The 21356-nt window shown below is 31.7% G+C and overlaps 2 protein-coding genes across 2 annotated transcripts in view; one reads left to right on the top strand and one right to left on the bottom strand.

The window, feature by feature from the left end:
* Window positions 1–318: 318 nt before the first annotated feature.
* Window positions 319–13075, bottom strand: LOC127724187 (uncharacterized). The gene is made up of 9 exons (XM_052231087.1): window positions 12512–13075; window positions 10187–10255; window positions 8561–8725; window positions 7030–7150; window positions 5741–5867; window positions 4126–4308; window positions 3045–3168; window positions 1962–2387; window positions 319–1370 (listed from the first exon to the last, which is right to left on the bottom strand). The coding sequence occupies exons 1-9, from the start codon at window positions 12681–12683 to the stop codon at window positions 982–984; spliced, it is 1776 nt and encodes a 591-aa protein (XP_052087047.1). The 5' UTR covers window positions 12684–13075; the 3' UTR covers window positions 319–981.
* The window catches only part of LOC127724197 (uncharacterized), a 158125-nt gene continuing 149066 nt past the window's right edge, over window positions 12298–21356 (top strand). The window contains exon 1 of the mRNA XM_052231097.1: window positions 12298–12358. The gene's annotated coding sequence lies outside the window, so the exon portion shown is untranslated. The remainder of the gene's footprint in view (window positions 12359–21356) is intronic.

The raw sequence follows: 21356 nt of genomic DNA, 5'->3' as shown, positions 1-21356 counted from the left end.
GACAGCTGGACAAAGTATTGGTTCTATAAAAATGAATTAACACTATAAATTTTATTGGTACGAAGCGCTTTTCATAAATTACTTTTTATTTACCAATGATAAACCATTAAATTATTTTGAAAATCAGTTTGCAACCATTAAGTATCGACTAAAAACAGGTTTTAGACGCATATAATGTTTAAAAGTATATTAGAATATGTGTTCTAAGATCCAGTTAGATGAAATAGAGTGATAAATTTCTTTTGAGCTAGACTCTCTGTCAACCTGATGAACTGAAATATGTTATGCTTGAAATTCATCGCAAACAAAATAAGCAAATTATATTTATATGCTTTTAATCTTGCATTACAAATCAATGTTTACTTTCTAAAGAAAGAAAATGTTAAACAGCACCGTGTTCTCTCAATTACGAGTGTGACAACTTTACACGACAATGATATATGGAAATCAATATTGATACATTGTATAGGAATTCCAACCTTTACCCTTTTTATATCTGTGCTGTTAAAAACTTAGAAATGAAAATGTGAAACCAATAAATATATGTAATATAAGTTAGTACTATTATTGCACATCGTACATATATTTCTATATAAAAACAAAATTCACATCTCTTTCATACAAAAATGCATCAAAAAGAAACACTCAAAATCGGTCCAGATTTCTTCTATACAAAAATGTATCAATTAGATATAAAAACAAATAAACAAATACGTTTCAGTCTTCTGATTGTCATACTTCTATTTCAAACGTAATACTGTAAATAAAATCTGAACGGAAAGTTGCGATAGTACTGTATACAACTATGCGTAAATATCATGTTCGTTAGTTCCAACGTTGACATTTTGTCAATCTACATTCTCTCTACAGCCTGGATTCGATGCCATGCGTTATATTGCCATCTTATAGACAAATATTACTTTTAAAGTCTTTGATAATACTATATTAATCTTCCTTTGAGAAAACTACTACATATTCAAATTATACCACAGTCAGCCTCTTTGTCTTAGAATTCTTCAATGTGTTCCTCTTTTTTCGTTTTTGTTTATTTTGTTCAGTCAATCTTTCTGGAATTTTATTGTCCGTTTTCTTAACAAGTTTACTACATATATGCACATCACAATATTCCCATTCTATTTTAGATTTAGTAGTAAAGCACCATGGTCTATTTCTCCTCAGCTTGGACGGATTCCTACAGTAGTTATGTTCCCCTAGTCCATCAGGGTCTATTTGTAATGAACCTTTCGGTATAACCTTATGTTGATGTGGATACTGCAAATTCCAATTCTGGCAAGTTATGCCAGTAAATGTGTGGGCTAGTGTACCACGGTACTCACGACCGTCTGAATAATTACCAGGGATACATTTGCCTGTGAATGAGAAAATAGTAGTCATATTATATATAAAAAACTTATCCAAGCCATTTGACATTCCGATATATATGTATATTTGCATGAAACATGGACATTTGCAATAATCATCTGAACGCTTTGCATAGAAAGTTACTTGTAGGTGTTTTCAAATAAAAAATAAAAAATTGCAAAAAATTGCAAAAAAAAAACTCCGTACAGGTATGTCCGAGTAAAAGGATGTAAAACAACATCTTTCACTCAAAAAACGTCAAAACTTTTAAAAGCAAATATTCTACAATAGTATATGTGTAGGATTTAATTTAAGCAACTTATATTTCTATAGTTTTGAATTATCTATTTATTTTACAATCGCCTAAATGTTTAATTATAGTCGCGAAAGATACTTTCGAGTCACGTCTAATACACTCTGATAAGCAAAGAAAAGATAAAGTGTATCGGATATATTTGTTATAGTAAATAAACTAAAAAGTGGTGGAGAGTTTTGGGAACCTTTACTCTGATGTCTATGCTAATATTAGCTGTATCATTCAAATTTATGATCTTCTGTCTCCAATGATTTTTGTAACATAGCACAGTTAGTAAACTTACGTTTAGCTGGACGTTCACATATAAACGCATACGAATTCTTAGGAAAATTTTTGAAAGATCCTGTCCATGCTCCTTGCCAACTAACAGCTTCAGACGTCTTGTTGTGTTTGCGTAGAACCATTGATGTGTACTTTGCCGGATTTCCTTCCGCCCAATTTGAATACTTTATTTCTATTGGTTCGTTATCCTCATTTATCCAATAAAAAGTATCATTTATTTTCTTTCCTCCTAGTCTCCATCTTAGCGTATTGGGATATTTTTTTACCACATGTTTTTGTAAAAATTTGTCTTCGTATTTATTGTCAATTTGTGCTAGATAACTGTTGAACTCTCTGCAGTACTTTACCGCGGCTGCAAACTGATACTTAGGCCTTTTTAAAAATTTGTAACAGCTTCTCTGAAATTTCACCCATCCTGGTAGGCACACTAAAATAACAAAAAATCATGATCTGTAGATATAGTCCAGTAATGCTTCTCATATGAATAAAGAAATCCTTAAATACTCTTTTCATTTGTCAATTGTCCTTGTTTTTACTAGTGCAGTTACGTTTCAGCACACATTTGTTAAAAACCATGGTACGGTATTTATACATTCCACCATTGTGTTATTGTGTTATGGTATTTTTTTGTATTCTGATCTTTCATTTTTGCTTATGTGATTTGTCTATAGAGTGTCTATATGCCATTTTGTTTTCCTTGGTTGACATAGTTGTAAGTTTTTATAGTGATTAAGATTATAACACAATGTTGACTGCTGTATCCTGATTTTTGACATTTTTACCTATTATGTCTGTTTGCTTTGCTCATTGTTGTCAATATAATGGAATTCAATGCGACTACAATATATGGAAATGGCAGCTGTTTTTCCATTCGTCTGATGTGTTTTAGCTTTTGATTTTGCCATTTGATAAGGGACTTTCTGTTTTGAATTTTCCTTGGTGTTCAGTTATTTTGTTATTTTACTTTTCGTTATTACATTATAATGAGTTTAAGTAATGATGGTATCAAAACTTATTTGTGAAAAGAAGGGACGTAGGTATGCTGTACAATGAGATTGAACATTAATATATTTATAAAATTTACCTGTTTCATTGGCGTCTTGTTTCTTGTTACAGTGATACATATCTCTAAGCTGTGCTATGTCTATATTACTCATAGCAGTTCTCTGTCCAATTGGCATCCGTAATTTCTTTCCGATACCTTTAACCTACAGAAACAAACAAAAATATACCTTTCCGGATTCAAATATCCAAAGGATCTGATCAAATGAACGATTAGATTAATGAATGACTGTTTCTTTAGTATAAATGAGTACAGTGCACGTGGTTGTCGTTGGTTGCTGTCTGTCATATATTTTTTTCGTTTATTGTTTTGTCATAAATCCGACCGTTGTTGCTTTTTTCTTTTTTTTTGTTGTATGTTTGAACTTTATGGTATGGACTATTTTCATTGTTGAAGGCCGTACAGTGACCTAAAGTTGCTAACATCTACGTTATTTGAACTTTAGTCGATAGCAGTATCATTGGCGATCATACCAAGTCTCCTTATTTTATATATATATATATATATATATATATATATATATATATATATATATATATATATATATATATATGGCTCGGAGTCAGAATATTGTTTCCTGGTAAGGTGACATGTCTTCCTGCGGACTGTTACCGTGTGAACTAGCACGTTAAAAATCCGGCTCAGCGTGTCGGTCTAGTACAAAGCAGAGTTAATATTCATAATTCATTAACATGTTCTCGTCCTGAATATGCATATTAATTTGAAGCTGGATGTTAAGCAGCCATTAATCATCATCCTTATTTTATATCGTCTCGTTTGCGTTTACCATTACTACATGTTAAAAGTTTTGACACTGAAAAAAGCAGTCATTGTAGCAATGTAACAAATGCCCTGAATGTCACGCTTGGGAATAGGAAAAACTGACCATATAAGAGAGGTGTCCTTTAAATTTAAGTGCAAAATCATTGGTATTATTACCAAATAGAAAAGAACTTTATTGTCGTATTGACGTTATCTTATTATTACATTATTCACTACATCAATCTTTTATAAAGCGTATTATATATACATGCATGCATAGATTCTTTATTGAATACCCACTATGGAAATATTTTTAATATTAGGAAATGCAAATATTTACCTTTATAGTTTCATCTCCTGTATTAGTGAAAGTAAATTCTTTGTAGTGCATTATGCTGAGGTAGTCATAAGGGTAGCCTCTTGAATTTACTAATGTTTTATTGAGTTTTTCAAAATCCTTCTTGTACCTCTCTGCTACATTCTCCATCAGTACCTGTACATAGTTATCTCTATCTGGCCTAGACTAAACAAAAAATCAAGGAATCATACAGATAATCTCAAATTATTACAATTTAGTTGGTTCCTTGAACACCAAACGGGTATATTTTCCCATATCCGTATGTTCATGATAGTACATTATCTCAACAAATAATAAGGGCCACCATACTCTGCAGGTCAGGAATATCTTGATAACACTAGGAGAAAGTTTTGCTTATTAGTCAGTACTGAATGCAAGAATTCTATTTTCTAATTGGTATTATTTCGTAAATTATTTTTTTTATGTTATTTGTTTTTTGCAATAAAATGTATTCTGCATACTAGTATTATATAGATGCAAGACTTGTCATAAACGATTGCTATTAAACATTCTTTGACAGATATAAACAAAACCTACTTTTACAATATATTATAAGTGGTTCAAATTGCAACAAAAAAAACCTCATTTACAAATATTGGTTTGCGAAATGTGTATATACTGACAGACTTAAAAATCCAACACTAGAATATTATTTTTAATTCTCATTTTCAAATAAACAATTCTTGTAAAAATAAACGTATAAACATAAAACTCATTCATCAATTCATTGTTTCAAAAAATGTTGCAGTTCGGATATGTTCAAACGTTGAATTGATTACGTCATGTTTAATGTTCAAATATGGTGGTATGCACTGAAACCCTCGCCTCGGTCTCACCCATTACAGTGTGTGTTTGGCAATAATGTGGTTTAAACTTTTGGACTTTTTCTGCAGCCAATTCTTTGACATTTCAGAATATGGGAAACATTTAAAGCATGAATTTTTGCCATGGCATTCTTCGACTTGATTGGCAGTTGACATTGCGGCCGTAAGCATGTCTCGTCAATGACGTGGCATTGTCTTTACATATTGATCTGGTTATTGATGGGCATCAATACATCCCGTCTGCCTGTACTGTTGTTGGAAGGACAGTTAGAGGAGTTTCTGGCGAGAAATGGCCTAACAACACCACGTTCATGTATTTCTGCCAGCTATATTCTTATAGCCTGATTCAGATTTCCACTGCTCAGTTTCGGCAATATGGAAATGTAACGTTTTGTTGCTGGAACAAGTATGGGTATGATTGAAAGAAATGTTTCACGAAGAAAAGGAACCTTAAAACATTAAACATGGGTTTCAAATATTGATTTAAGAAATTCGTGCGATGTCAATAAATCGATATGTTCAATTACCCAAAGTAAGTCAGGTATTTATTTTTTTAAACAGAAAGAAGAATGGTAAGCATGAAAAGTAGTTATAAGAAGATTAATCAACAGTTGGTAAAAGAAATCACCAACATGTGTGTTGCGTTTTTAAAGCCCGTCAGTATATTATCTCATATCTTTCATATACTTTTTAGCTATGATCTTCTAAATGTATGAATTTATGAACCTACATACAAATTAACTTGAAAAATAATGTCTTTGAAGTTTTATTACCTGTTCATGCCAGAACCCAAGAGCGTGCAATAACTCGTGTACGGCCACGCCCACTACTTCATTACATCCTCTACCTATACTTAATTTCTGTTCTCCATTGCCGACATGTCCTATATTAGACCAACATCTGAAAGAGTTTTTGTATAACATCAAATATTTTCCACAAATTATAAAATGTCTGCATAAGGCAAAGAACTGTGTGCCTGTTATTTTACAATCCTTATAAGAGAAGCTAAGTAAGCTACAATGAAGCTATAAGATGTTTTTGTAATTTTTATTTTATCTGAAAAACTCCAACAATTGAGATACATAGATCTAGCTAAAGATTTGTTGGGTTTTTGTTTTTTGCCAATATATTATACAAATGTTAGTTCTAAGCATCTGCCAAGATTTTTTATCCTTGACATGAAGCACAGCATTATAAGAGTTGTTTCTTTGCCATTGGTTTTACCAAGTGCGTATAGTTTTTTGTCTGGATTTCAAACAGCATATTTATACTTTTCCAATAAATTCAATTATTATTTTCCACATTCCTTCAATGAAAACATTACAATTCAAAATCACAAGGAATTATTAAACAGGTGTACAACTTCTGCGTCTCAAGCTAAGTTTATACAGAGTATACAATTATGCATAAAATTATATCCAATATACATGTTTAATATTTTGATACAAATTGTGTGCTTTGTTAAATAACGTGACAAACTACCAGTAGTAACTAAAAATATATATTGATAATTATACAATTACAAATTTAATAGAAATGTGAATTTTAGTCACGAAACATCAACCTCAAACTTTTATTTAGAAAAACGAAATATACTATTTAAAATAACGTGCATGCAGTCATAGCTGTTGTGTTGACGGAAATAAAATATGATATTAGAGTGCTTTGCAATTGTGGTCAGCCAATCAAAACTAGGGATTCAAATGAAATATACACGTAATGTAATTATTCATAAATAATCTGCCGAGTACGACTTATGACCAGATTATCCGGAGCAACAAGAACAGGAACTGTTTATCCCTAATATTTAGTTTAGGTCTAGTGTAGTGTAGTGTAGTGTAGTGTAGTGTAGTGTAGTGTAGTGTAGCGGGCTGGTGTTTGTCCTTTTTTCTTTTGACAAAATGATTGTCTATTTGATTCTTGATTTTGTGGTTTTTTATTTCCCCCGTGACAGTAGCAGATCTACAATGTTTATAAAGAGCCATTCACAGGGATCTGAAGAAAAGAAAAGAAAACACTGGAATCTAAGAAATGATCAAATCTGAAATATCAAAACACTTACCCCGGCTCACTAATAAATCTGACATAATTTTCATCCTTATTTTTGGCTTTCTTAAATGTTATACAGGTGTTGTCTGCAATATGCTGCATAGCTTTTCTGATCACTCGTTTACTCTTTTTATCTACAGAAAAATATAAGACGTTGTAAACATGACCGTGATGATAATTTACATCAAATTGGAAAAATTGGTTGATAAGAAGATAAGAAAATTCCTTGTCATGGTTTCTTATTTTAAGGATATTCGCTACTTTTGTTTTTGACTTTTTGTCAGATATTCGAAGTACTCTAGTTTTATCCATGTTGTGCCAATAAAAAATTTGCCCGCTAAACCCTACTTTACTTATCATAATTTTATTATATATTAATAGCATAAAAAGCTATTTTTGAAAATCTTATAAAATCCTTGTTATTTGTTTCATAATTTTTTAAAGAAAAAAGATGCCACTGTTAAATCTATGAAAAATCTAGAGAGAATCATTTCCCGCCAAAGTTTCAATTGACTATATCTTAAAAACAAGAACACGGACCTGTCATTTTTTTCTACTTTTTAAGTTCCGTTATCTATAAAATATCAATTTCCAACAGTCTTTTAAAAAAACTTGTTATTTTCAAATAGAGGTGCGAACATCCTTAAGTGCTTATTTATCATAGTTAGATTTAAGGAAAGTCTTTTAAAATTGACACATATTCATTGTTCACTCATTCATTCATTGTTCATTGTTCAATGTTCATTGTTCATGGTTTATTCATTGTTCAATATCATATTTTCCAAATTAAAGATTATCTTTACTGAGATATAACTTTAAGAGTACATCCATTTGCAGACACAATTGTAGAAAAAAATCTTGATAACGGATCCTTTGGAAAAAGAAAAATATGGGTTGAATAAACATGGAACTCATATATCCAATGACATTTACGGAAATAAGCAATTGTATCAAATGAATATGGCTTTCATTGTTGTTCATCTAGACAGTTGCTGGAAGGTCTTCAGTAATGAACTTTAGAGGCCATCCCTTAAAGCAAGATTAAGATGACCCCTAACTTCAACTCTATGACGGAATAGTCAATAAATTACATGTATATACATATATTATATTGCATATGCATGGGTTGAAGCTTGTCCACCCCTCACCCCCGCCCCCACTCATCCTAATTTTTCAATTGTGTATATGTAGGTTAACAGGCAAACGACATCCAAGATAAAAAAAATCGTGTCTTTCCCCAACAAAAATCATCTTTCACGGTCATTGATTATGAAAGTAGTAATTTTTTTTTAAAGTAGAGTTAGTGTAATTGTATAACCAAAATGTAAACTACTTTGTCATTTAAAGTACTTAATGCGTCAAAAAGTATGTTAAAGAGTCTCGTTTGAAAAGTCAAGTGAACATCGATTGAAAAGATACAACTAACTATTTTATCTATTTACATTTTTATTACACCCGTAAATTTACAAATGTCACTGTAAATATGATTATAGTATATTTACAAAGATGAGAATGTCATTAGATAGTATTTGTATATAGTTTACCTATATTCGACGCCCATTTGTATTTGAGAATACCATACGGCCATAATTTGTTCTGAGTTCGAACGGCGGATCTTTTTTTACGAATGGAAACTTCATTATCTCCGAAAATATACTTTTCATTGGAACTGTCCAAGACAATATCGCCATTATAAAAAACGGAACCTCCTGCAAAAAAAGGGGTTATTAGTATTCATTTAGAAAAATACGATTTTAACATAAATAAATTATATATGCATAAACTAAATTATACTAAATTAAATCTAAAAGTTCATAAATGTTTTTTTTTTTAAACTTATGAATGTTCTGCTTGGATTCTCGATCAATTTAGAACATAAAATCAAATTGTAGCAAACATTTGCATCCAGTGTTTTAATTGCTTGAGATTTTATCTAATCAACTTTCATGTACAGTACCCATCGGTACTCTTTATCACATCTGATTTTGAGATACAATTTCTGATACATCGTGTTTTTGCTATCACATTGTTAATCAGACGATATAAATTATTATTCCAGTAAAACTTCAGTAATTGAAATGTTTAGAACCGTTTTCATGGTACCAATAATTCAACTTAACATTAGATACCTTATGCATGATTGACAAAATTAGATTTACTTGTAAAAAACAAAAGCAGTTTGTTACGCAATCGTCATTGAGCTATTGAATGCTGTTGTAAAACAGAAGATTATCCAATACGTGTTGTAAATATATATAGGAAGATATGGTATGAGTGCCAATGAGACAACTCTCCATCCAAGTTATAATTTAAATAAGTAAGACAAAAATATTGCGTTTAGGCCAAGGTAGTTGCTGGTAGTTTTTTTGAGAGACTGAGGTCAAAAACAAGCACGAAAAATATTTCAAATAATCTTTTGAAAATCAAGAATATGGATTTTTAAGGATTTTTTTTAACTTTGAATGTCATTTGGTTCAAAATAAAAGAATTCTTAACTTATGGGTAGATTGCCAGATTAAATTATTAAACAAGATTGATTTTGATATAAATAAATGTATGCATGTTTAGTTTATTAAAGATGGGGTTTGTTTTTTATTTTTATTTTTAGCTGGCTGCTATAGGACTTAAACGCAAAAAAAAACAAAAAGCATACATATGGCGTGAAATAATATAAATGAAAAACTCATTCTTCTGCAATAAAATCAAAAATCTTGACAAAATGTTTGCCAATTGCATTTCTTATCACACGTAAGAGCAAAATGGCTATATGGCTAGACATGCGCATCACTTCCTAGTCCCACGAGGTTTGATTCCTATGTCATAATCATCAGAAAATGATTAAACGAAATATTTTTGTTTACAGACGAGTTAAAAGATCGGAGTAATAGAAGACCAAATAATTATTCAAGAACATTCCATATTTAAATTATAAGCTTCTTAAAACGAATTTGATAGCTTATAAAAAGGCATTTACAAAGTAAAGTGCTATCTTTAAAAAAAATATATAGTTTAGGACGAAATCAAGTATCTAAATTTTCGGATATGTATTAGATGACAAGAAGTAACTGATATTTCAGAAGTACTGGTGCCTTTACTAGCAATCTTTTGAGTCACAATATGCATTCTTACAACTTTTCTATGTAAACCACAAGAACTTTATTTAAACTCACCTGTACCCTTTGGTCTTCTGGGTAGTCCAGAATCATCAGAAAACATACACAGTGAAGGGGGACAAATATCTACAATGTAAGAAGAATTTTAAAATTTGATGATCAGGCCTGGTAAAAGTTCAACAGATGAGAAAAGGGGGTAAATTGAAAGCAATTACAGCTCATCGCTAACGACGCACGACCGGTCGTAGCTGGTTGAGATATATACTAGATAAAAAAAATACTTTGCATTTTTGACAGCAAAGTTAACCAGTGACATCCATTTTCGTGTGTTATGTTTAATATACTGTACTCTACTAGAACATGATAAGTATATCAGGTCCGGGAACACAGTTATCGTACTTTGATTTTCGTTGTCTACAAATATACTAGTCCCTAATGTGGACAGTGTATTAGTTGCAATTTTTTGCATACCCCTTCTAAATTTATTTCTTCATCTTTTATGCCTCAAATAGCAAGTAGGGGGATAAGTTACACTTTCATAAAAAATGTGGGTCCTGAATTTTAAAGTAAAGTAGTGATTTGGTCCAGCTGAAAAGGGTTTAAAATTAGTATGCCTGAAGCTGTCAAAAGAATTCAAGACCCCTTTAACATAAAATTGTCCATATTTTAAATTTGAGCTGATGAAGTTTTCTATAATTTTGATATAATTTGTCCCAAAAGTAGTACACCACACTGTAAAAATTTTATTGAGAAAGCTCAGGTTAGATTATTTTAATTTTCATTTATTGTCTAAAAGAAATACACTACGAAATAACTGTGTTGTCGGGCCATCAAAATCTAATTTTGACTGGCTTAGTTTTGTACTGTCTGGCCAGTATTTGTTGCTTTTTTCGGATGGAATACTGACGTTATAAACATTAGCAAATTGAGTCCGATTTTGATAGTTTTACAAGGCGTCACATGAATATTAGTTGCTGTAAGAAATTTCGGTTGACCAAATATTTACACTAAGTTTATGTTGGCTTTGTTACTTGGGAATTCTCTTTGAAGGAACATGAACACCACGTCACGTTTATTGGAATAAAGAAACTTATTTTTTTGTGGTTTTTACATCAATTCCGTTACCTTGAACATTTAAGTGCAAATATTTAACACAAAAGCTCACGATTAGATAATTCTGATATCAAAAAAGTTTTTTTCATTCTTTTTGTCGTGAGATACTGTTACAATGCAGTGACTTTGATATAACGTCTACATAACATTTTTTGGGGGGCAAGCGACGGTCAAATGATATTAAAAAAAGCAAAAACTTGGAATAAATACCTCTCTTGTACCCCTTTTAAGTCTTGTGGGTAATTAATGCACAGTGCACAAATTTCATCCTCATTACGTGTGGAAAAATATCTTATCACAGGAAATCTGATTTTTACATCGTTTTCGTTCTAATTTGTTGATAAACAAAACTGATTGCTTTGATAGACATTCGTTTCATTTCTGACATATTTTATTTCAAACTGTGACCAACTAGTGGAAGATATTATATACCACATAAATTTAGTTAATTACTTCAGACATAAATATTATTAATATGGTGAAATGTTTGTTTTCATATTTAAAAGACTTTTCTCCAGCTAATCTGAATTTAATGCTAAAGATCTTTGGAATATAAGATAACACTTGTCAGGTCATCAAAATCTAGATTAAAAGATTTAGTCAAGTGGTCACTTCGGGTTGTAGGTTTATTAAATATTTGCATAAGAGGCCTGGATTTTGATAAAAGTTGAAATAATATGCACAATTTGAAAATGTGTGTCAAACATAGGTTACAGACCAGAACGAGAATTGTTGTTTTTGTTTAAAGAATATTGCATTGCGGTTTATCGAAGTTTTTATGTATAATCGTTTTTACAGCTTATACACTTTATAGATTTTATCTTATCATTCTTTAAATGTGTCAAAACTGAAAATGAACGGCTGTTCTCAAAGGGCTTTGTTCAATATTGTGTTGAAAATTTTATACGACTCGAGGTTATTTAGGTTATTTTTCGTTTTTTTTTTAAATTGAACGAAAGAGTCGACCGACTGACTGAACTTCAAATTTCGTAACAATGAACTGTATTGAAGATCATATGTATAGCATAGTTAAATATTAATTTGAATTTTAAATTCTTTAAATGTTGTTTGGGAGGTGCTTTACTGTATTCCGATATCATTTATGTCAGACTTAAGGTAAAATTTATTATAAACTTTATTTGGTTATTTATAACATAAATATTGCTTAGGAAGAAATATGCCAATAATATATAAACAAAATTAAAGATATGTCTTACAACTTAATTTAAGATAATAAACTTACAACTTAATATAAGATAATAAACTTACTTCTGTTTAGCTGCCAAAAGTCCCAAATATCAGCCATACGTTTTTGCACATGGACAATTATTCTTTCTATCTTAGGAAACGTATGTGCGTGAACATGTACCTCAGTGCCAATAGGAAGAGCTGTAATACAATTGGCAAAACATAGCGTCACCAATATACAATAACTATTCATCCTACAGCTCTAAAAATATTTAATCAATACAATATCTATAGCACGTCCAAAGAAAGTCTGACACAAGGCTAACAGTCAGTGCACAACTCAAAATTTATTTATCTTTCCGTTAGATTGTTTATTTATATAAGCAAACAACACTTGAAATTGAAGTAATTTTCTTAATTGAAATAGTCCGTTCAATTTCTGCCCTTTTTATACATTTTGAAATTAAGGAGCAAATTGTTTCCGTATTGTTATTTATATTTTGTGACGTCATGATTGGTATTGTGTCGCTGTCACATCGCATTTTAAGACCGGAACTGTAGTATTACACAGTAAATATGTAGCATCCATTGATAAATATCTAAATATTATTGTACATTAAAAACGGGTCACTTTCGGTCGTAACATTTAAATACGTAGGTGTGTTAAAACTATAATCCCTCTGCGGTTAATATAACAATATTGAGTGGTCAACCAGAACTGAACTAAATCTTCGTTGAATGAAACGAATCTTACATTTTTCCAAAAGTCTTAATTTTACAGTTACAACCGGACGTGTATACATTAGAACAAATTCATTTAACATCGGTAATTTCTGAGCGTTTCTTAGCTTGATAATAGTTATTTAATTTTTACAAGGATGAATTTACATATGAGAGAACAATTACAATCTTATAATGCGTTGATGCTAGAGTCGTTAACAGACAAGCTATTCATCACGTTGAAGTATTCTATTTTTGTCAATACGTCATCTTAAAAGTCTTAATTATTGCAAATATATTTTAATTTTCATATTTGCAAAGATTGTATAGGGTTTGTCTATGCGACGGAAGTGATTTTTCAATGATTAATGCCAATTGTTACTTTTATTCAATTGAAACCATCAAATTTCAGCATCATCAGTTGTCAATAATAAGAATTGAGTGACTTGAATACTTTATAAACCACAACTACGAGTTGTGGTCACATGCTTGCTCGCCTGAATGCATCATAGTAAATATTTTCTGCATGTTTATTTATTTACAAATATTGTTTTGATTACATCAGAAATAGTTGAAAATTTTCTGCAGGATAGTAAAATAGGGGTGAGTATACGAAAGAGTTGGGTGCGTGCATGAATGTGAATAGGAGAAAGAACCCACATGAGCATGCGCCTATAAGGCAATTCAACGACGTCAACGTGCGATCTCAATCTTTCATCAGTAGAACAGAACTTGTCTTCAACTATATAGTCTTAGCAATCTTGTAGTTATAATTGATTATGTCGAATACTAGTAAGAGCATTTAACTGACAAAATTTGCCATAAGAAATATCAAAACGTGGAGGAACAAATAAAAATATAATAAGACAGAACAGCATCAAGATTTGCATCAACCCGCTGTTTCGGCCATTTAACATCGTGGTGACTTTCGCCAATAATCCTTTCACAGAATAGACATGTAAATCAGTCTGTCTAAAGCAGCTGTCAAACATGACATATTCAGACATGTCGGCCTCTGGATATCTTTGCTTGGTTTATTGTGTCATTTGGTTGCTGTTTCGTTGACATATATCCTATGTGTCTTATTTATTTACCATAATCTACAAGAAGATTAAGAATGCTCTAAAGTGTAATTTTCAAGTTTTTATTTCTAAATTTTTATTAACTATAATAGGTACAGAAACATGGTAATTCCTTGACTTTTCTCATCGGACAGAAAAACACATGCTAAAGAAGAGTGTTGTTTTTCGGTTGTTCATGATGTGTAAATACGATAAGATATATCCGATGCCTCGTATAGAAAGAGTGCCACACTCTCTGCACGTTAAAGAACCATCTTTAAGGAATATGTTGGTGGCCCGCATAAGTTCTGTCTCTATCCAATAGACCCTAATTTCCCTGTTGCAGACGACACGCAATTCCCGCCCTTCATCCATGTTGACACATTTTACAGAAGAACCTTAGAATCTATTGGATTTATTGTTTATATTTTCTCATCCTGAAAAAAAAAACCAAAAAAAACAACAATTTATAAATTTCATGTGTTCTAAGTGCTTCTCTGGATTTACCATCATCAGGAACGCTCAAATTCGAATATTTGAAAGCCAAGGATGTAACAGAACCGAAACAGTTGAAGAGCTTAATGACCAAAAAGTACATCAAAATAATAGCCAAATTAATCAAAAGTCAACGTTAGTTTGTTAACAATTTATAAATTTATAAACGGACAATTTAAGATGGGTTTGTGATAAATTACAAAGAACACCTGACTGTACTGACTTCTGAGCTGATGATACCCTCGAATATGCATGAAATATTTGGTAATTGACGTTAAACAAACAACAATCAATCTTGATAACTAAGAAAATATCCCCTCATTCTGTATTATGTTATCAAATATGGTTAGGCACTGGACGTTAAGCAACCAATATTCAATCAATCAAATATGGTTAAATAATAGTATTCTTTGTGCAGACAAACTATTTTTTCTATAGTTTATGTTGAATTTTGGATCATTATCATATATTTCATCTCCTCAAGCTTCATATAATTAACTCATGGCAGGCATGACCGCATTACTTCTTACTAAGAAATGAGATGGATATTATATTTACAAAGACTGTTGGCCGAGGTTTTTATGATTTCTTTACTTAAAAAATACCTTGTATCGACCGAATTTTATGATGTTTTTTTTTCATTTCATTTTTCTATAGTTTACACTTAAGTTAGAGAATCTTATTCATTGTTTGATTGTGTGCCATGCATACATTGAGAACTTATATCCCCCCGCGCGTTACATCGCTCGAGATATTTTAAATACCAATTTATCGGAGGACGAATCCAATCTAATTTTCAAATCACTCAATTACTCAAATGAACAAGAGACGTACAATAAAATCAAAACAAATAGATCCCAACGATGACCACAAAGTATCGATAACATTGCCAGGTTGATTTGTCCTGCAAACAACCTGAAAATTTCTATGAAAACAATCATGCTAAATCAATATTTTCAACCTATAATTATTTTTTTAATTTAATATTATTTTTCGCGTTCAAAGCTTTTTAAATCAAAGAAAAACAATGCCGGACATGTAATTTATTGTAAAAATTAAAAGTGATTGAACTTTAAAAAAAAACAAGTTAGCGACATTTTCTACATAAGGAAATGCCTGTACCATGCCAGGAATATGATAGTTGTTTTCCATTCGAATTCGTTTGGTGTGTTTGAGTTTTTGTTTTTTGCCATTTGATAAAGGACTTTCCGTTTTGAATTTCCTTGGAGTTTGGTATTTTTATTAGTTTACTTTTTATTGTGTTTAGGCTTTGCATTCTTGTGGAATTTACAAATGGAACTCATTTTATTGTGTTTAAACAGGGAAGAGGCTAGGAAATAACAATGTTAAAGTGCAAGGTGGTGCAGCGAAGGTGTTTTATTACGGTGTTTATATATCAATATTTGTTTACTCTTGTTAACATGATTAATGAAAAATGACTTTTTTTAAAACATGGGTAGAATTTCATTCATTTAACCAATGTCACAGAAGTATCGCATTGAACAAAGAAATTAGTTTAAAAGATTAAAATGACATAACGAGTCAATCATAAAAATAAGGCATGAAACCTCGTAAACAAAATATACAGATTTTTAGTGGGAGTATTTTCAAAACATTACCTAATACAGGAAATGGGTTCCCTTAGTATGAAGCTAAAGCACTAGGCTAGGAATGCAAGTACTCTTATTTCAAAGGAACCTGAAACATCGTCATTGTCAATGAAGCAAGGTACGCTAAAAAGTAAATAACATCAGTTATTGCATTCTGTAATAATTTGACTAGATAGGAAGACTTCCATTGTAAATGTAGTATTGTTGCCTGAAACAAAGGAACCGACCAGACTTTGGCATTCTAATCCCATACTTTAATGGTCAATAAAAGCCGAAGAGGACGAAATAGGCAAAATGATTGATTTTCATGTGATGAAGACACAATCTTTCGATCAGTTTAATTGAAGTCTGGAGTTGGCATGTCAGTAACTACTAGTAGTCCTTTGTTAATTTATGTTGATCATTGTCATTTTGCTTACTAGTTTCTTATGTTACCTATTCTAACATCGGACTCGGACTTCTTTTAAACTGAGTTTTACTGTGCGTATTGCTGTGTGTTTGTTTATTCCACATAGAGGTAGGGGGGTTGAGATCTCACAAAATATGTTTAACCCAGCCTCATTTTTGCGCCTGTACCAAAATCAGGAACCTCTGGCCTTTGTTAGTCTTTTATATATTTTTTTTTAATTTTGGTTCATTTATATGTTTTGGAGTTTAGTGTGACGTCCATTTTCACTAAACTAGTATCCATTACTGTTTAGGGGTCAGCTGAAGCCCGCCTCCGGTTGCAGGATTTTCTAGCTGCATTGAAGAAACAATGGTGGCCATGGGCTGTTGTCTGCTCTTGGGTCGGGTTGTTGTCTCTCTGACACATTCCCCTTTCCATTTTCAATTGTAAAGAGGGATGAACAAAGAAATACTTTTTCAAGACGCGAAAATGACAGTGATAGAATACATCGGCCCATGAACAGTAAACGTTTTATAAATGATATCAAAGTATAAACGAAGCGGTAAACGTGAATAAATCTTATCTATGCAAATAGGCCTTTACAAGCCATGTCTGATTTGTTTATTGTGACAACACAGCTAAACATTGAGCAGCGATCTTATCCCTTTGTATACTAAATCTAGCATATCTTAAGGTCATGGTTATATTTTTTATTTGTTCAAAATCGTTATACCTTAAGCCACATATATTAATGTTAATACATAACTCAAGATCGTGCATCTTTTTTTTTAAGTTGAGAGATCAGCAATATTTATTCGACAACAGACCAGTATCTATACTATTTGTTCATTCTGTAAATCGCCCTGTGAAAATGAACATATTTGAAAAGTTTACAAGAGATTATTGAAAGATTTTCCCATAGACAACTACTGAAAGGTTCACTTTTTCTTTCATATCTTTATTTTCTTTAAAATCTTCATTTAACAAAACCAAATGTGGGGTTATCGGCGGATTGAAAATGAAGTGCCCAAAGTCTTTTATTGTCTATATCCATCTAAACAAGCCTTATTATAAAGTGCTACCGCACTTTTGAAGCTTTTTGCTTTCCGAAAGTGGTTTATTTCGCATTCATCAGTTTTTATTTTTATAAGTGACGTTAAAAAAATTAAGTTTGTCATGGGTATCTAGTAAATGCATAAATTAAAATAAAATTACCAGATTAAATGACATTTTATAGTATTGTAGTGACTTTATAAGTCAATCGTATTCCTTGGAGGTAATTGGACACATATGAACACAACTATCAGAAAAAATACATGATAGGGTTACGTTCGTCACTATGTGCAAACTTTGCATTTAGGAGAACCCTTGCTCCTATTCTGAAACAGTCCTGTATGACAAGTAGCATAAAACAATAAAAATAAATAAATAAATAAATAGTGACTGTCATTAATTGCAATTATGAAACTGCATGATACATTTTGTTTTCAAATCTCCAGATCATAAATCATATAATTCTAATAAAACTAAGATTGCCTCTCTCTCAAATGCTTTAGACAGAGGTGATATTCTGTTTAGGCCCTTTTTGTCCAAACAATTGGTCTCGAGCGTACTTTATATATGTTATTCAAGACGCACGTGTCTTGTGCATGCAATTTTTCAAAACATTTTCATCGTGCAATAATGCTAACAATTACAGTAATTCACATGTAAAACAGGATCTGCTTACCCTTCCAAAGCACCCAAGATCACCCTGGTTTTTGGTGGGGTTTGTGTTGCTCAGTCTTTACTTTTTCTATGTTGTGTTTTGAAAACGTTGTTTGTCTTTTGGTCGTTTTTTTTATATTTTGCCATGGTGTTGTCAGTTTGTCTTGGACTGATAAGTTTGAATTTTCCTTTGGTATTTTCCGACTCTTTTTTTTTCATATGAAAATGACACAAATTGTATTCCCCTGCGCTGCCACTAGTGGTGCAGGAACTCCCTACCTTTCCGGAGAACCTAAGATAACTCTCGGTTTTTTGGTTGGGTTCGTGTTGCTCAATCTTTACCTCTCTGTGTTTAGTGTTTGTGTACTCATGTTTGTCTTTCCGTCGTTTTCCTTTCACAAAATTGTTTGTTTTTTTATTTACTATTTTTTTAATCTCCCGAAGTTTTGTCCAAATATGGTCTGCATAGCGTTTTATACGTCAATTTATAAACGTTATTCGTAGCGATAAACACCTTATCTTTACTTTTTAAAGAAATGGCATATTACATTTTAAAAGAACTCAAAGGAAATAGTTAGGAATAATATGTGTGCATGGAATCATTTCTGAAATTCGTGCCTTCGATGAAAGATCTTATTTTCAAGTTGTTTCTAAGGTATTTAAAAATTTAACATAAATAATTGTCAAAAAATTATGTAATTTGTGATCTTCAATCTAAAGAGCGGCATGATCGACATCATGTATTCCAAAATTTTGGATGCAAACTCTTACATGTACATGTAAAATGTAGGACCTTATAATCACGTTTCAATTCTGGAAAAAAACGAATTTAATAATTGACCACGAACTTTAATCATAGTGTTTGACATCACTAACATATGAAGAAGTCAATTATAAAGAACTGCTTCAATAATTTTTAATATTCTCCTAATAATACTGTACCTAGATGAAAACAAATTTCGTTGAATATAATTGCAGGTTACATCTAACTTTGATTTGCAGAATTACAATTAACATTTCAAGCCGGATCTAGATTAGCACTTTTTTTTTTCAAAATACAACGTAATTAACTGAAGTCGTATAAAATTTCAGTCATTAATTTGAAATTGACGTTTTTCATTTTTCATCCTTACAAAAACAGTTAGATGACAATTTTGTACATTAAGACTGGTGTCAAATCTGTTAGTGTCAAAGTACAAAGCAATAACAATATACTATAAACGTGATGTCAAATATGTTATCAAAGTACAAAGAGGGTTCACTTGGTTTCAAACTTTCTCTAAGTGGGTACTTTATCTAAAGATCACTATTATTTATGTTGATTGGAGTGCAAACAATATATTGTTTCATCATTTGTCATTTCGGGACCTTTACATAAGAAAATGCCTGTACCAAGTCAGGAATATGACAGTTGTTATCCATTCGTTTGATGTGTTTGAGCTTTTGATTTTGCCATTTGCTTAGGGACTTTCCGTTTAGAATTTTCCTCGGAGTTCGGTATTATTTCATTTTTTATAGCTTACTACTATTACTGTTTAAGACCTTATTTTTTTTGTAGTTGCTAACATCCTTGTATTTTGGTCTTATGGTGGATCATTTGAAATCTTGCAAGTTGCCCACAATCTCCTTATTTTGGGATTTCATTATTTTGTTATGTAAATACAAAGGAGATGTGGGTTATTACCTTAATAATCGTGGAACCGTGACTCTTATTGACTGTCCTTGTGATATTTTTTGACATTTTGCTATGGTTTGCAAATTGCCCACAAATTGTCAAAAACATCACAAGGACCATAAAAGCTATGGTTTTGCAGCTTTTAGCCAATGAGGTACAACGAAAGAAACAAAATATAACTAGCATTTATACTAAAAGGTCTATTGTCTATGCCCTATACCAATATTTTTATCGCTCCAAATCTCAAAACGTTGTGGATGGATTTTTTAAAAAGCTACCAAATATATGTTAACATCAAAAATAGCAAAGACTAAGGTAATAACCGATGGCAAGGTTTCGGAACATGTGACTAGATAAGGGTCGCCTAGTTACGCTAGTGTAAGTTCACACTATACAGTTTTCTTAAACAGAGGTGTGCTCCTTACACAAAAACTGCTTCAACGGGGTAATGAGGAAAAACAACTGAAATTAACAATAGATAACTTAAAGTGTTACTGTCAACATCAAGAATTGTTGATCGACAAGATGTGTCTGTGTCTGAACTTACTAACGACATGTTTTTGCGATCTTATTTCTGAAGATACTTAAATGGTCTGTAAAACCGATTGTGTCCAATCCCGGTTGTGATATTTTGAATGAATGGTGAATCGGTGGTTGATTCGCATGGAGGGTGATCCTCAAAACTACGTTATCTGCAGATACAGAAACCATAAATCGTTCACTCTGCAGGTACCACAGTGACTGTACGTCCGACTAAGGTTAAAAAAGAAAGGTAAGTTGATGAACATTGAAAGAAACAAAAGTTTGTTTGGCATTTTGTGATCATCCTTGGCTTTCAAATATTCAGTTTTGAGCGTTCCTGATGGAGGTAAATCCAGAAAAGCGCTTCGGACGCATGAAATTTACAATGTGTTGTTTTCATTTTCTTAGCTATATTTGGCAAAACCTTTCAGAATTTTTGGCCATCAATGCTTTTAAACTTCGCACTTTATTTGGCCTTGTCACCATTTTAGCTCACCTGACCCACAGGGCCAAGTGATCTTTTCTCACCACTTGGCGTCCGGCGTCCATCGTCGTCTGTTAACTTTTACAAAAATCTTCTCCTCTGAAACTATTGGGCCAAATTTAACCAAACGTGACCACAATCATTATTGGGGTATTTAGTTTAAAAAATGTTTTCGATGACCCCGCCTGCCGACCAAGATGACCGACATGGCTAAAAATAGAACATAGGGATAATATGCAAGTTTTGTCTATTATTTTGAAAACC

This window comes from Mytilus californianus, unplaced genomic scaffold (genome assembly GCF_021869535.1).
Source record: "Mytilus californianus isolate M0D057914Y unplaced genomic scaffold, xbMytCali1.0.p SCAF_14, whole genome shotgun sequence".
Classification (NCBI taxonomy): Eukaryota; Metazoa; Mollusca; class Bivalvia; order Mytilida; family Mytilidae; genus Mytilus; species Mytilus californianus.
Note: the sequence above shows the minus strand (reverse complement) of the source record. Positions and strands in the feature narration are given on the sequence as shown.